Source organism: Arachis ipaensis, chromosome B5, assembly GCF_059453495.1.
Source record: "Arachis ipaensis isolate K30076 ecotype BB chromosome B5, ASM5945349v1, whole genome shotgun sequence".
Taxonomy (NCBI): Eukaryota; Viridiplantae; Streptophyta; class Magnoliopsida; order Fabales; family Fabaceae; genus Arachis; species Arachis ipaensis.
In genome coordinates, this window is record NC_142440.1 from 8,977,920 (window position 1) to 8,994,315 (window position 16,396).

Below are 16,396 nucleotides of genomic sequence, written 5' to 3' on the forward strand. Positions count from 1 at the left end.
TTTTATTCTCACAAAATATATTTTTTAATTATTTTGTATGGAATAAAATATTTTCTTTCATTTTTAAATTATGATTGACTATATAGAGTATTTTATTTAAAATTTGAGTACATGCATGTATTTACCTAAGTTATTAGAACATTACAAATTTTTTATAGTACTCATAACATTTTTTAAGCCATTCTTTTTAAATTATTTTGCATAGGATAAAATATTTTTGTAGTATAATTTAAATAAATTTATTAAAAAATATTCATGAGCTATTAAAAATGGACAAAAGAGTACTGTATGGAATTCGAATTGATAGATCACAAATATTTTAAAGAAGTCTCGTAATTAAATATTTTGTTAGCTTTTTTTTATGTATGAAATAAAATATATATTTTTTAATTTTTAAATTATTAATTTTTTTAATAGATTTTTTAATAAAATTTTTTAATAAATTATTAATTTTTTAACAGTCAAATTCAAATTACTTGAAAACGCGTACTGTGTGTAATTCGAACTAACCTGGTTCGAATTACTTTGGGAAGCTTCCTCCTATATAATTCGAACTCATCTAGTTCGAATTATGTATGTTTTTAGTTCGAACCAAGCTGGTTCGAATTACTCTTAATTTCGCTAAACAATTCGAGCTGATTCGGTTCGAATTATATACAAGTGCAAATCGAACTAAGCTGGTTAGAATTGCATAGAGAAGTACTTTGGCTCATTCGTGAAGCAATTTTTAATTTGGCAGATTTGTGTAATTTCTGAGCTCCCTTGGCTTATTTACGTTTTTTACCCTAACATATATCATATAATAGCCATGAATAATTTTTTTTTTATCAAAGATAAGAAACACTTATTCTTTTTTTGTGTTATAATTTTTCAATTGATTAGTTTATATTCTTAATTTTTATACTTTGTATTCCAACTCTTGTCAAGTATCAATCAGTTTAGCATTTTTTTTGTATTATTTAAAATTTTGTTTCATAAATTTTTATATTTTATATTTTATTTTTTGTTTTATAACAGTTAATATATAAAAATATAAGTTATATAATAAAATTTGTAAAAATATCATTAATTTAATATCTATAATTTTACACACATAATATCTATAATTTCACATAAATAATATCCATAATTTTATTTATATAAGGTCTATAATTAACAAATTTTTATAATTAATATTATCTATTTTTAAAATATATATGTTTTAAATTATCTTACATGTATATTAATGGATCATAATTTTAAATTTATTTTAATATTTTTTATTTGATATTCATATATATGATTATTTATTGATTTTAATTTATTTAGTTAATAATTTATATTTAAAAATTTATTTCATGATTTTTTTTTATATTTTATTTTTATTTTTTTAATTTATAATATATAATCTATACGTAAAAATATAGTTTTATAATAGAAATTGTTAAAATATTTTTATTTTAACATTTATAATTTGATACGGATAACATCCATAATTAACAAATTGTAATTTTTTATTTATTATTTAATTTTTTATTTTGTAGGTCATAAACCAATAATTTTTTTATGTTTATGATTTTCATCAATAAATTAAGATTAATTGAATTTGAGATTTTGATTTTTTTTATATATATAAAATATGTGCTGTGATGATTTAAAAACTTTTTAGGATTAATTATATAAGGATTAAAGACTTTTGTAAAAGATAGTTACAGAAGAAAATTAATTGTATCAATTAATTAAGAAGAGTAATTTATATTCTCTTATAAATAAAAATATTATTAAATATATATTTTTATTTAGTATTTGTAATTTCTTAGTTGCGTACCATTACTCGGAGACGAATCCCTTATTTCTTGTTTGACTCGTTAATCCTTAGTCATTTCTGATTTTTTCTTTCTTTTTTTTTTTTTTTCTTTTATTGGTAATTAATTCAAATTGAACTTTGTTTAATGAATATTACTTAGAACAACAACATGATGGTTATTGATGATGAAACCAAAGTGAAGAAAGAAACGAATTCCAAAGTTTGCTCCTTTTTTTCCTCTCTCTCTCTCTCTCTCTCTCTCTCTCCGGTCTTTTTAGCTTGGTGGGTCTTCACGTTCACTTTCTCTCTCCATTTAATTGCATTACTCCACCGCCGTTACACGCGGCAATTTTGTTTCCATTTTTAAAACTTAAAACAACACTAACAATAATAACACTCGTATCATCATTTTGCTTAGTAATAATAATCTGAGAGAGAGAGAGAGCGCAGCATAGGGAAAAGAGTACCTTGGTGGTGGTTGTTGTTGGTGTTGGATTGTAGCTGTGTTGGTACTTGGCGGTGAGGATTGGATTAAGATTGGGATTGGATTGGGGTTTGGCTTGAGGGCCTTGAATGCCAAAGCTGAACCCTTTCACTCTTCTCTCTTCTTCAGCTACAGAAATGGTAGAAGACGTGTGTTTCTTCCACAAGGTACAATCTTCACTAATTCCACCTTCTATTTTTACTCTCACTAACAATGTGCTGCTCTTTTTCTTTGCTATTTAACTTCGAATCTTTATGCTTAAATTTGGGTGCTTTTTCGACTCCATGAACTTGGGGAAGAGATAGTGAAAGCGGGTTCCTTTTTCAGTTCGGGGAAGAATTAAGTCATACTTTTATTGGATTAAAGTTGAATCCTTTGCGTGTTTCTATCTGAATATTGTGGGCTTCCTAATTCTTCATTATGTATGTTTATATAGGAAGTTTGTATATATTCTGCTGAAGCCTTTGAAATCTGGATATTTAGTACTAGATTCAGTTCCGATTTGATAATCTCCAATGTTTATATTTTTTCTTATTCTGGGATTTGGAGAGTGGGGATTGGGGATTGGGAAAGGGAAGGTTCCACCGTTTTACCTATTTGATGCCCTTACTAGGAGTGGAACTTGTCCCCATTGCAGGACATTCTTGTTATAAAGCCTCCAATGAAATCACCAACGCTATTAAGGATGGCAGTCTTGGTGTTTTCCATGGTTTGTGGCATTTTTATCTTCTCGGTATGTCTAAAGCAGATAAGCTCCCAAGCAAGGACCAACTTTGTGGAGTTCAATGTCGTTGAGAAGCCTTATCAGAGCAGAATGAGGCTAATCAACATTTCGTACTTACATTATCCCAAACCTGTATCATTTAACAGGTAATAGGAACTTTCTGTTAAACTGTTAAATCGTTGTCAGTTGATTTTTGAGTATGGTTTATTAATCACCTAGTTCGTTTCCAGGAATGAGTGTTCTCATAATCCTGTACTATTCTTTGCCATATTGTCGAATCAGAGATCAGGCAGCGGGTGGTTTGAGACCCTTTTGAATAGTCACATTAATGTAAGCTCAAATGGGGAAATCTTTTCTGCTAAAGAGAGAAGGCAAAATGCTTCTTCTATTATAAAGACGTTGGATAGACTTTACAATTTAGACTGGTTCAATAGTGCTTCCAAGAATGAATGTTCTGCTGCAACCGGCTTAAAGTGGATGCTTAATCAGGTACATGTTTGTTCCCAAAATAGTCACACATTGATTGTTGTTAATGTTGGTCAATGGCTTATGGAATTTCTGGCTTGTTTGCTGAACCAACTGTTATAAGACTTTGCTTCAATTTTGTGCTGTCGTGTAAACTGTGAGGTTCTTAGATATATTGGCCTGGAAGATTCTATATACTTCTCACGAAACATTTCAATAGTCACTCATTACTGCCGCCTGGATTCTGTTCTGACATGACATATCAATCATTAAATATATTCTGCATCATTGACTAATTGGCTGCAAACTAAATTACAAGCAAGAATTGCGTTCTTATTATATATGATCTAACAAGAAGAAAAAATTACACCTTACTGTAGTCCTGCAATAGGCTTAGGCTGCACTGTAATTTATCACCCTTTCTTTTATTTTGGAATTTGGATGAGGAGGACTTGAGTTAAACCATTGACGGCATGACACGTTCTGGTTCTGTGCAGGGAGTAATGGAGCACCATAAGGAAGTAGTGGAATACTTCAATAGAAGAAGTGTTTCGGTCATATTTCTTTTCCGGAGAAACTTACTACGAAGGATGGTATCGATGCATGCCAATTCATATGACCGTTATGCTAAGCTTTTGAATGGAACTCATAAATCTCATGTACACTCTCCAGAAGAGGTATCTCCTTCCTTTCCCATGATTTCTGTTACATAAATGAAATGACACTCATATCCGCATTTATTTTAGGCTGATATTCTTTCAAAGTACAAGCCTACCATAAACTCTACATCATTGCTGGATGACTTAAAGGACATGGAGAAGAGAGCCACAAACGCTTTAGAATACTTCAACAGCACTCGGCATATGATATTGTACTATGAGGATCTCATGAGAAATCGCACTGTAAGGATCTCACCACAAACTCCTAATACTTTTGCTTATCAAAACTGTAAATTAATTTATCGCTGTTACTAGAATTGAGTTTAGCTGCAAATGTGTCAAATATAAACATGAAGAATATGAACTTTTTGTACCACATTGTTTTAACAAGTTCTCAGAGTCTTCCTGGTCTCTATGTTAAGGGTAAAGTTAGAGAGTAACTGTCTTATTCCTTCTTCGATATTACTTTACAATGCCTTACATAGGATTTACTGGTTCTGTTTCTAGCAGAAGCTAAAAGATGTGCAAGAGTTTCTAGGATTGCCGCCGATGGAGTTATCGAGCCGTCAGGTTAAGATACACAAGGGGCCATTGTCAGACCACATTAAAAACTGGGATGAGGTTAACAAGACACTGCGAGGAACCGCATACGAGAGTTTCCTCGAAGCTGACTACTAGTGGTAATCTCCTCTAACTGCTCCAAAGGTGTAAATACCAACTTCACTGATCTTTTTGCCCCCAAGAAAAATCCTGTTCTAGAGTTTTGATTTTGGCTTAGAACACTCCACTGTGTTCTGTTGCCTTCTGTGTCACTACCTCCTGATCAAGTCAACACTGTTGATTGTTCATAACCCCGTTGCTGAGTGAAAAATGTATATGCCATTACCACTTAATTATTTTAACTAAACAAGAGCATTTGCTTTTACTCAATATCAGCTTTTATGAGCTTTGCTTTCTCACTTTTGGGCTAATAGTGAAAATAATCTTTAAATGATCATTTGTGCATCAATTTATCATTGAATCCTACGCTTCAAATTAATCCTGATACAACCATGAATCAAATTGATTTTTTCTCAGTTAGAAGATGATAGATGGCTTAATTATTTTGTGACACATTATTTAACATACGGAAAGATCAAGATCAATTTGACGCACATAATTTTTATGAGATTACTTTGACTATTAATCCAATATTAATTGCTATAATAGAACTTAGCACACGATCAAACATAAGAGATTATAATATATAAAGAAAGCTATCAAAATTGATTGACAATTGATTCGATAACTAGTTGAATCGAATTTTATCAGGTTATGATGAATTCTAATAAAATGAACCATAAATTTAAGATATTTTTATTCAACAGTTTAAGAGGGTAAAAAATTATAATAAACAGCATAGTCCATTAAGCCAAATTTTTATTTATTGGTCTATAAAAATTTGGTATATAATTAGTTCAACCTGATTAACTTCTGGATTTAAATAAGCCGAACTAATCTGTTTGACTGCCGTAGAAACTATGCATATGAAAACAACATGGAAGTGAGTTTAGAAGCACTTCAATTCATTAAACTCAGTGCACATAAACAGAAAATGGTGCCTAATACAATACAATTCCACCAAATAGAGTAAGAGTTTAGAGTTTACAGTTAAATTTAAATTTTAAAATTTTGTATACAATTAAACAAATTTTCTTTTAAAAAATTATTTAATACTCTCAATTTTCTAAATTACAACACCTTTTTTAAAAATTATTTCAAGTATTAATTTATTGAGTTTTTAAAGTTTTTCGAAAGCAACTAAAAAAAACCTCAATGGTTTTGGGACCATTTAATCCATACTCGCGTGGTTATTTTTTTTTTTTAAGAAAATGTGTCACGTACAAATAAATTATGTAAAGCAAGGCCCAATTCATAAAAAACATATTACTTAACAACCTCCATCATCTGATTTTATTTTATGGGCCAAGGAAACGAAAATCATGTCATTAATATTTTAACTTTAATCAAGTTAGATTGCTTTAGTAGTTAGCTTATTAGTCCGCTTAAGCAAGTGTCGAAAGTTTGAATCTCATCTTGTGCATACAACAATTCATTGGCCAAAGACAAATTCTTAAATAAAATTCAGATTTGCGACAGATTAGTCCTTAGTTTACCGAGTTAGAAGATACCGTGATAAACAAAAAAGAAGATATTTTAACTTTGTAATAATCTCTTTTAAAAGAGAGAAAAATAAAACCTACATTTACTTCCTTTTAATGTCGACTTGGTTTGTGCACATTCTGAAAAAAAAGTTCAAAAGATCCTAATTTCACATGTTAATTTACTATATAAGCCACCTCATATCTATACGTGTGGATATTTTTTGGTATCTATACTTTTGTTATTATAAAATCATTGACAATTCATTGAGAAATGCTTTTGGTTTAAAACAAAGAATGAAAACATTTATGAAACTATTTACATGACTGATAAAGTTAATTAGACTTTGTGCTAAGACAGTAAAACTAAAAGTGCATATTGACGTATTTTCAGTATAATGAGTGGTGTAATTTTTAACATCATTTAAAATAAAATTTGTTTTTTTTTTTTGTCGTCATTTTTTAAAAATACTTGATAAAGATCGACTAGGTGTCTTGAGGTACGATAGGTACGCGATCAATGGCCCTTTCCACCACAATGGAAACACTTATCCTCTGTTGATTTATTTTGCCCATTATTTATTTCTTTATCCCACTTCTGATGAGATCCTTTCTTGTGAACATAATTCTTCTTCCTTTCATAATTTTTCTTAATACTAAAACCTTGCCATTTACCTCTTCGGAGGTAATAGTTTGCCGCATTTGCTTCAAGAAATGGGGCGACACCAGTTGAGCCGCTTCATGATTTTTCAAAAGCAACTTATTATTGCGTTCAGCAACAAGAAGACAAGAAATTACCTCATAATATTTTTTAAATTATTTTTCTTGATACTGCTGCTGCAGGAGCACATTCAAGGCATGGAAGGTCGAGAAAGTTTTCTCTAATATGTTATTATCAGTTATCTTTTCCCCCACATAATTTCATTCGTGAGATGATTTGAAACATTGTTGAATTATATTCATTTATGGATTTAAAATTCTGTAGACGCAAGTGCGTCCATTCATATCGGGCTTGAGAAAGTATCATCGTCTTTTGATGATTATACCTTTCTTCAAGGTCTTTCTACAGATCTGCAAGATCTTTTAATGTGAAATATTCATTTTTCAATCCTTCGTCAAGATGACAGTGAAGGAATATCATGGCTTCGACTTTATCCTTCTGGGATACATTATTTTCAGCTTTAATGGTATCTCAAAAATCCATTAAATCAAGATGTATTTCAGCATCTAGTATCCATGATAAATAGTTGTTTCCAGATATATCAAGAGCATTAAATTCAAGATGAGAGAGTTTCGACATAATAAAAATTTAGAGTAAACACCCAATCCGGTCCTTGTCCATTTTCACGAAGGACAAAGCGATCCCTGTCCAAAAAAAAGGGACACTTCAACCCTAAACCTTTTTATTTTGGGACAATATGATCCCTTTATTAAAAAATCCGTTAAATAATAACAAAAATTAGTTTTGTGAGGGTTTTATTTATATTTTGTAGGGTTTTAAACCTCCACAAACTATTAATAAGTTTGTTTTTAAAAAATTCCTTCACCAATTGTGGTTAAGTAAAGAAAAACCATTGATAAAAATGATGCCGCAAAAGAAAAGTAATTGTAGTACAAATAATTTTTAGAGATAAAAAATAACATCGAATAAGAAATGAAAGAAGAGACCTTTAATATTGATAATATTGGTATTGGTGATGATGACCGTAGAGGAGATAATGATGATGATAAAGCAATAAAAATAATAGAGGTAGGAGTGATAATAATGAGGATGAGAAAAGTAGTGGTAGTATTTGGTTAAATTGTTGAAAAGAATTTTGTGGAGGTTTAAAACCCCCACAAAATACAAATAAAATCCCCACAAAACTAATTTTTGTTATTATTTAATGGATTTTTTAACAGAATGATCATATTGTCCCAAAATAAAAAAAGTTGATGGTCGAATTATCCCTTTTCTTGGATTGGGATCGCTTTGTCCTTCGTGAAAATGGAAAAGGACCGCGTTAGGTGTTTACTCTGAAAATTTATTACCTGAGTCTTCCTAAAATTTGATCAGAGTCTTGTGCTGATAACGTGTTGTAAAATAAATAAAAAATATATAATAAATATCAAATAAATAAGTATAAATAGAAGACTCTAGTATTAATATTCGCCAATATAATTATCTCACTATAATAGAAGTAATTTATATATATACTAGTATATTGCCACTTAGAAACCCACGGAAAGAAATAGAAAAAGGAGAAAATTTTATATCGTAGAGAAAGAGAAGAGAATATTTGTTATTGTTATTGATGTATATTGCCTGAGAATTTATCCTCTATTTATATATGCAAAAATTTTTTGTTTTTAACTCTCATTAAATTTATTCTCTCTAATAGATATCTACGTTGATCCTTATCACAACACATTTAATATTTTAATCTATACTCGCATGGTTAATTTGTTTTTTTTATTAAAGAAAATGTGTCACGTACAAATAAATTATGTAAAGCAAATTAAATTAATATAACGTCTTTTTAGCCTCGCAATTAGTGTAAGTTTATGAAAAAAACTATGAACATCAAGGAAAAAAACGGTGTAGGTAAAAAAAAAAGAAAGAAAACAAGAAAGCCATTATGTGCTTTCATATGCTAAACACCGGCCCAATTCATAAAAAAATTACTACTTTAACAACCTCCATCATCTGATTTTATTTTATGGGCCAAGGAAACCAAAATAATGTCATTAATATTTTAACTTTAATCAAGTTGGATTGGTATAGTAATTAGCTTATTAGTCCGCTTAAGTAAATGTCGGGAGTTTGAATCCCATTTTATGCATGCAACAACCTATTGACCAGCGACAAACCTTTAAATAAAGTTCAAATTTGCGACAGATTAGTACTTAGTTTACTGGATTAGAAGATACCATAGAAAAAAAAAGATATTTTAACTTTGTTATAATCTCTTTTAAAAGAGAGAGAAATAAAACCTACATATACCTCTCCTCTTAATATCGACTTGGTTTGTGCACATTCTGAAAAAAAATTCAAAAGATACTAATTCCACATGTTAATTTACTGTACAAGCCACCTCATATCTATATGTGTGGATATTTTTTGGTATCTATAGCTTAGACTTTTTCTTATTATAAAACTGTTCATACTGTGATCCAATACTAAGACCCAGGTCCAAATAAACCAAAAAAGTCCAATTCAAATATTAGCCTTTGCTATCAACCGACCTCCTTATAAAGAGGTCGAACTGAATGCAGACTCCACTCCAAAGAAGTCGGGGACGAAGGATAGTTGGCAGATAGAACTTATTCAAATAAGTAACTGCCCCTAAAATCTCTGAACCCACTTTCACGAGCCATATGTCAACTTCCCTAAGATAAAGGGACGATTATCCACCTTAAAAGGTGGAACTACTCCAATGGTGGTTATTGGTTCACCACTATAAATACACTGACACCTCTTAGGTATCTCTAAGTTCCAATACTCTCAAAACCTGCTTAACCCCTTGCTGACTTAGGCATTGGAGTGTCTTTGCAGGTACCACCCCCCATTCCTTCATACACGTAAGTCGGACGGCGGCTCCCAAACGCAAATAAGTCGGAGACCACTTCCTTCTGACGTTTGGGCTAACCTTACAAGCCCAGCCCATTAATCTCCGGTTACCCATCGTAACATTGACACCGTTGGCGGGGACCTGGAGATCGACCAATGATGGCGGACGATCTAAACGAGGATGGAAACACAGCATCTGATTCCGAGCAAGAGAATCAGGATGCTGGTAACGACGACAGAGCCATAGTCACTCACCAAGGGGTGACTAACCAACACATAGAATGCACCTCAGGGTTGAAAGACCCAAAGAGAAACTCCTCTGAGGGACACAAATCCAGAAAAGGAGGACAACTCCAAGCCACTGATTTCATCGGATTGTTCTATGGCCACCAAGGCCGGCTGGAGCAGTTAGAGCAAGAGCTAGAACGATAGCAAGAGGCAGAGAGAAATTTGAGGAACGAGATCAAGTGATGAAAGGAGCTTGAAGAAAAGCTCTAAGACTTGAGTCCCCTCTCTGAGGTCGAAACTCTCGCAGTGACCGAGAAGATTTTCCCTTGGGAGGAGAGGATTCGTTCAGTGAGGACATAATGAAGGCAAAAGTTCCAAGGAATTTCAAAAGTCCTGATATGGACCTCTATGATAGAACTACTGACCCAAAGCATCACTTAAGCAATTTTAAAAGTCGGACGTATCTAGCCGAGGCTTCTGATGCTACTCGTTGCAAGGCTTTCCTGACGACCCTGACGAAAGCAGTGATGAAGTGGTTCGATAGCCTCCCCCCAAGGTCGGTCACCAGCTTCGATGACCTCTTGCGGAAGATCCTGATGCGATTCTCTATCCAAAAGGATAAAGTAAAGCACGCGCCGAGCCTCCTAGGTGTAAAACAGGAGGTCGGAGAACCTCTGAGGGACTACATGGAGAGGTTCAACAAAGCGTGTTTAGAAATCCAAGACCTGCCCACGGAGGCAGTGATTATGGGCCTAGTAAATGGACTCCGAGAAGGTCCCTTCTCCCAGTCCATCTCGAAAAGGCACCCGACCTCCCTGAGTGATGTACAGGAGAGAGCTGAAAAGTACATCAACATGGTGGAAAATGCTAGACTGCGAGAGCCGAACTGGCGACCTGGGCACTCTCACTTATCAAAAGAGAAAGAGAGAGAGCCCAAGAAAAAGGAGGAAATCGTCCCCTAAAGGCCCAGGAGATATCACTCCTATACTCCTCTACGAGTTTCCCTAGTTAATGTCTACAGGAAAATTTGTCATACCAAAAGACTACCTCCCCCTAGACCCATCAAAAACAAAAATGGGGGAAGTCGTAGCGACTACTGTGAGTACCATAAACTATATGGTCACTCAAAAAATGATTGTTACAACCTAAAAAATGTGATAGAAAAGCTGGCAGAGAAGGCCGGCTTGACAAATATCTCATGGAAAGGCCAGACCATCATGGCAAGAGAAAGTGAGATGACGAGGACCGAAGAGACCCACCACCTCAAACCCCGGAAAGACATATACACATGATCTCATGAGGGTTTGCTGGATGTGGTCTCACAAAGTCATCTCGCAAAAGACACCTGAAAGAAATCTATTAGGTCGGGGGTGAAGCTCCCGACCTTCCAACCATCTCTTTCACTAAAGAAGATGAGCAAGGCATCATTCCTGGACATGACGATCCAGTTGTGATAACCATGATCCTTGTCAATGCCCATCTACACAGAACCCTGGTGGACAGGGAAGCTCGGTCGATATCTTGTTCAAACCAGCATTTGATAAACTGGGACTGGATGAAACGGAGTTAAGAACTTACCCCGATACCTTATATGGACTAGGGAATGCACCAATAAAACCACTAGGGTTCATACCCCTACACAGAACATTTGGAAAGGGGATAAAATCCAAAACTATGAGCATCGACTTCATAGTCGTCGATGTGGGCTCAGCCTATAATGCTTTAATAGGTAGAACCACCCTAAATCGGCTTGGAGCGGTGGTGTCCACCCTCCACCTTTGCATGAAATTCCCAACACCAGAGGGAATTGTAACCATTAGGGGAGACCAGAAATTGGCAAGAAAGTGTTACAATAAAAGCATGAACCTGAGAGGAAAGGGCAAGGAGGTGCACACAATTGAGCTCGGAGGAGCCAGAGCTAAAGAAGAGTTGTGACCACAACCTGGGGGAAAAGCTGAGGAGGTACAGGTTGGAGAAGAGAAAGGAAAAAATACCAACATAGGAGCCAACCTGAAAGAAGATTTGAAACAGAAGCTTACAAGGCTCCTACAAGAGAATTCCGACCTCTTCACTTGGAAAGCCTCCGACATGCCAGGGATAAATCCCAAACTCATTGCATAAACTATCAGTGTACCCCGGATCGCGACCTGTTCAGTAAAGAAGACGGAAGCTTGGACCTGAACGGGCCCAAGTGGTGGAAGAGCAAGTGCAAGCCCTCCTAGAAGCCGGCTTCGTCAAAGAGGTTAAATATCCGGCATGGCTAGCAAATGTGGTGCTGGTCAAAAAGCAAAACGGAAAGTGGAGGATGTGCGTCGATTACACCGACCTGAACAAGGCGTGTTCTAAAAGACCCATATCCACTTCCAAATATTGATACCTTAGTAGACTCCAGCTCGGGGTATCAATACTTGTCGTTTATGGACGCATACTCGGGATATAATCAAATTTTGATGTATAAGCCGGATCAAGAAAAGACATCTTCCATCACGCCAAAAGCAAATTATTGCTATGTGGTCATGCCTTTTGGGTTAAAAAATGTAGGAGTCGTATATCAAAGACTGATGAAAAAAAGGTATTTGCACCTCACCTTGGGAGTCTAATGGAAGTCTATGTGGATGATATGCTAGTAAAAACCAAGGATGAGACAGACCTCATGACTGACTTTTCGCAAGTCTTCAACACCATTAGGATGCATGGGATGAGGTTAAATCCTGCAAAATGCACCTTCGCGGTAGAGGCAGAAAAATTTTTGGGATTTATGCTTACACAAAGGGGGATTGAAGCCAACCCCAACAACTATAAAGCAGTCCTAGAAATGAGAAGCCCAACTTGCTTTAGGGAGGTCCAGCAACTAAATGGCCGACTTGCAGCTCTCTCTAGGTTCTTGGCAGGATCAGCATTAAGATCCCTACCGCTCTTCTCCCTACTTTGAAAAGGATGCCAGTTCGAATGGGCTCTGAGTGCAAAGAAGCATTTCAGGAGTTCAAAAGGTTTCTAAGCTAACCTCCGATTCTTACCCAACCACAAGTCGGGGAGGAACTCGTCCTATACTTGTTAGTAGCCGACAAAGTTGTAGCATCAGCTCTAATACGGGAAGATGAGGTCGGACAGCATCCTGTGTACTTCACCAGCAAAGTCCTACAAGGCCCTGAGTTAAGGTATCAAAAACTAGAGAAGTTTTCATATGCCTTAGTAGTAGCCTCTCGAAGGCTACGGCCTTATTTTTAAGCCCACACAATAAGAGTTTGAACGAACCAGCCCATGAAGCAAATCCTTCAGAAAACAGATATTGTGGGTAGAATGGTTCAATGGGCCATGGAGCTATCCAAGTTCGACCTTAAGTACGAAACTCGGACAGCAACTAAAGCCTAATGCCTCACCGACTTCGTGGCAGAATATGCAGGAGATCAAGGGGAAACCTCCACTGCATGGGAGCTATATGTGGATGGATCCTCCAACAAAGTCGGAAGCGGTGCAGGCATAATATTAGTCAACTAAGAGGGAACCCAAGTGGAAGCCTCCCTCAAGTTTGAATTTTCAGCTTCTAACAATCAGGCAGAATATGAAGCCTTGATCGCAGGGTTAAAACTGGCCGAGGAAGTCAGAGCGACCAAAGTAGTTATGCTCAGCGACTCTCAGGTGGTGACCTCCCAAATAAATGGAGAGTATTAGGCTAAAGACCCCAATATGAAGAGGTACTTAGACAAAGCCTTGGAGCATCTTAGGCATTTTGCAGAGACCGAGGTCAAACACATAACTCGGGATCTCAACAGCTGAGCAGACGCCCTCTCCAAACTAGCAAGTACCAAGCCAGGAGAGAATAATAGAAGCCTGATCCAAGAAACTCTCCAAGAACCCTCAATTACAAAAACAAAGGGCAGACAAGACATCCTTGAAGTATCCAAATTGGACCTCGGATGGATGAACGCACTAATCAAATACATGAAATTCGACATCCTACCCAAAGAGGAAAAAGAAGCCAAGAAAATCCAGAAGGAAGCACAAAACTACACTTTGGTAAAAAATATCCTCTATAAAAGAGGGATATCCACACTATTGTTAAAGTGCGTCCCGACCTCAATGACAACAGAAGTCTTAGAAGAGATCCATAATGGTATCTGTGGGAACCATCTCAAAGCAAGGTCCTTGGCTAGGAAAGTCATACGAGCCGAGTTCTACTAGCCGAACTTGCAGAAAGATGCCACCGAATTCGTAAAGAAGTGTCAGCCATGCCAAATGCATGCAAACTTCCACGTCGCTCCCCCCAAGGAGCTCATTAGCATAACTTCTCCATGGCCTTTTGCAAAATGGGGATTGGACCTATTGGGACCCTTTCTTCAAGTGCCTGGATAGGTAAAATATCTAATAGTGGGAGTAGACTACTTCACGAAGTGGATCGAAGCAGAGCCATTAGTTACCATCACAGCCCAAAGAAGTCGGAGGTTCCTCTATAAGAACATTATCACAAGGTATGGATTCCCTCACTCCATTACTACTGATAATGTGACTCAGTTCACCGATTCCACCTTCAGAAACCTAGTAGCCAGTATAAAGATCAAGCATCAGTTCACCTCAGTAGAGCACCCGCAAGCAAACGGGAAAGCTGAAGCAGCTAACAAAGTCATACTGGCTGGGTTGAAGAAAAGGTTGCAAGATGCAAAGTGAGCATGGGCTGAAGAACTCCCTCAAGTACTATGGGCTTATCGGACTATACCTCAGTCTGCCACAGGAGAAACACCCTTCCGACTTGCTTATGGCATAGAAGCCATGATACCAGTTGAAGTCAATGAGCAAAGCCCAAGGGTGAGTGGTGCACGAAATCGTGATTGTTCATTCCCAGCAATGGCGCCAAAAACTCAGTACGCACATTCTGACTCTTAATTATTTTTCACAATTCCGATACAACTAACCAACAAGTGCACTGGGTCATCCAAGTAATAAACCTTACGTGAGTAAGGGTCGATCCCACGGAGATTGTCAGCTTGAAGCAAGCTATGGTCACCTTGTAAATCTCAGTCAGGCGGATTCAAATGGTTATGGAGATTTGATAATTAAAATATAACTAAAATATAAAATAGGATAGAAATACTTATGTAATTCATTGGTGAGAATTTCAGATAAGCGTATGGAGTTGCTTTTGTTCCTTCTGAACCTCTGCTTTCCTACTGCTTTCATCCAATCATTCATATTCATTTCCATGGCAAGCTGTATGTTGGGCATCACCGTTGTCAATGGCTACTTCCCGTCCTCTTAGTGAAAATGGTCAAAATGCGCTGTCACCGCATGGCTAATCATCTGTCAGTTCTCGATCATGTTGGAATAGGATCCATTGATCCTTTTGCGTCTGTCACACGCCCAACACTCGCGAGTTTGAAGCTCGTCACAGTCATCCCTTCCCAGATCCTACTCGGAATACCACAGACAAGGTTTAGACTTTCCGGATCTCAGGAATGGCCACCAATAAAATGACTACTTAAGGTTGTCAGGCACGCGTTCATAGGTTGAGAATAGTGATGAGTGTCATGGATCATCATATTCATCATGTTGAAGTGCTAGCGGATATCTTAGAATAGAAATAAGCTTGAATCGAATAAGAAACAATAGTACTTTGCATTAATTCATGAGGAACAGCAGAGCTCCACACCTTAATCTATGGTGTGTAGAAACTCTACCGTTGAAAATACATAAGTGATGATAGTGTTCATTGGCTTCGGCCCCAGAGGGGGAACCAGAATAACCAAGACCTAGGCATAGCTGTGTGGCCAGCCTCCTAGCATACGAATACAATAGTAACAAGTGCTATTTATACTAAACTAGCTACTAGGGTTTACAAAGATAAGTAAATGATGCAGAAATCCACTTCCGGGACCCACTTGGCGTGTGCTTGGTCTAAGCATTGAGCTTTACACGTGTAGAGACTTCTCTTGGAGTTAAACGCCAGGTTGCATCCTGTTTGTGGCGTTTAACTCTGGTTTGTAACCTGTTTCTGGCGTTTAACTTCAGAATAGGGCAGGAAGTTGGCGTTTGAACGCCAGTTTGTGTCATCAAAACTCGGGTAAAGTATGAACTATTATATATTGTTGGAAAGCCCTGAATGTCTACTTTCCAACGCAATTGAGAGCGCGTCATTTGGGTTTCTGTAGCTCCAGTAAATCCACTTCGAGTGCAGGGAGGTCAGAATCCAACAGCATCTGCAGTCCTTCTTCAGCCTCTGAATCAGATTTTTGCTCAAGTCCCTCAATTTCAGCAAAAAATTACCTGAAATCACAGAAAAATATACAAACTCATAGTAAAGTCCAGAAATGCAATTTTTATTTAAAAACTAATAAAAATATATTAAAAACTAACTAAATCATACT

At 36.1% G+C, this 16,396-nt stretch overlaps 3 protein-coding genes across 3 annotated transcripts; all 3 read left to right on the forward strand.

Moving 5' to 3' along the window:
- The first annotated feature begins 1,860 nt into the window (after nt 1-1,860).
- Nucleotides 1,861-5,077, forward strand: LOC107642788 (uncharacterized). Its single transcript, XM_016346262.3, has 6 exons — nt 1,861-2,437; nt 2,908-3,140; nt 3,225-3,483; nt 3,957-4,136; nt 4,206-4,361; nt 4,629-5,077. The coding sequence occupies exons 1-6, from the start codon at nt 2,360-2,362 to the stop codon at nt 4,794-4,796; spliced, it is 1,074 nt and encodes a 357-aa protein (XP_016201748.1). The 5' UTR covers nt 1,861-2,359; the 3' UTR covers nt 4,797-5,077.
- Nucleotides 5,078-10,396: 5,319 nt separating this feature from the next.
- LOC107640075 (uncharacterized) lies at nt 10,397-10,999 on the forward strand. Its single transcript, XM_016343631.1, has one exon. It carries the CDS (start codon nt 10,397-10,399, stop codon nt 10,997-10,999), a length of 603 nt encoding a protein of 200 aa, XP_016199117.1.
- A 112-nt stretch (nt 11,000-11,111) lies between these two features.
- Nucleotides 11,112-11,972, forward strand: LOC148563324 (uncharacterized). Its single transcript, XM_088486737.1, has 2 exons — nt 11,112-11,135; nt 11,526-11,972. Exons 1-2 carry the CDS (start codon nt 11,112-11,114, stop codon nt 11,970-11,972), a joined length of 471 nt encoding a protein of 156 aa, XP_088342863.1.
- Nucleotides 11,973-16,396: the final 4,424 nt, after the last annotated feature.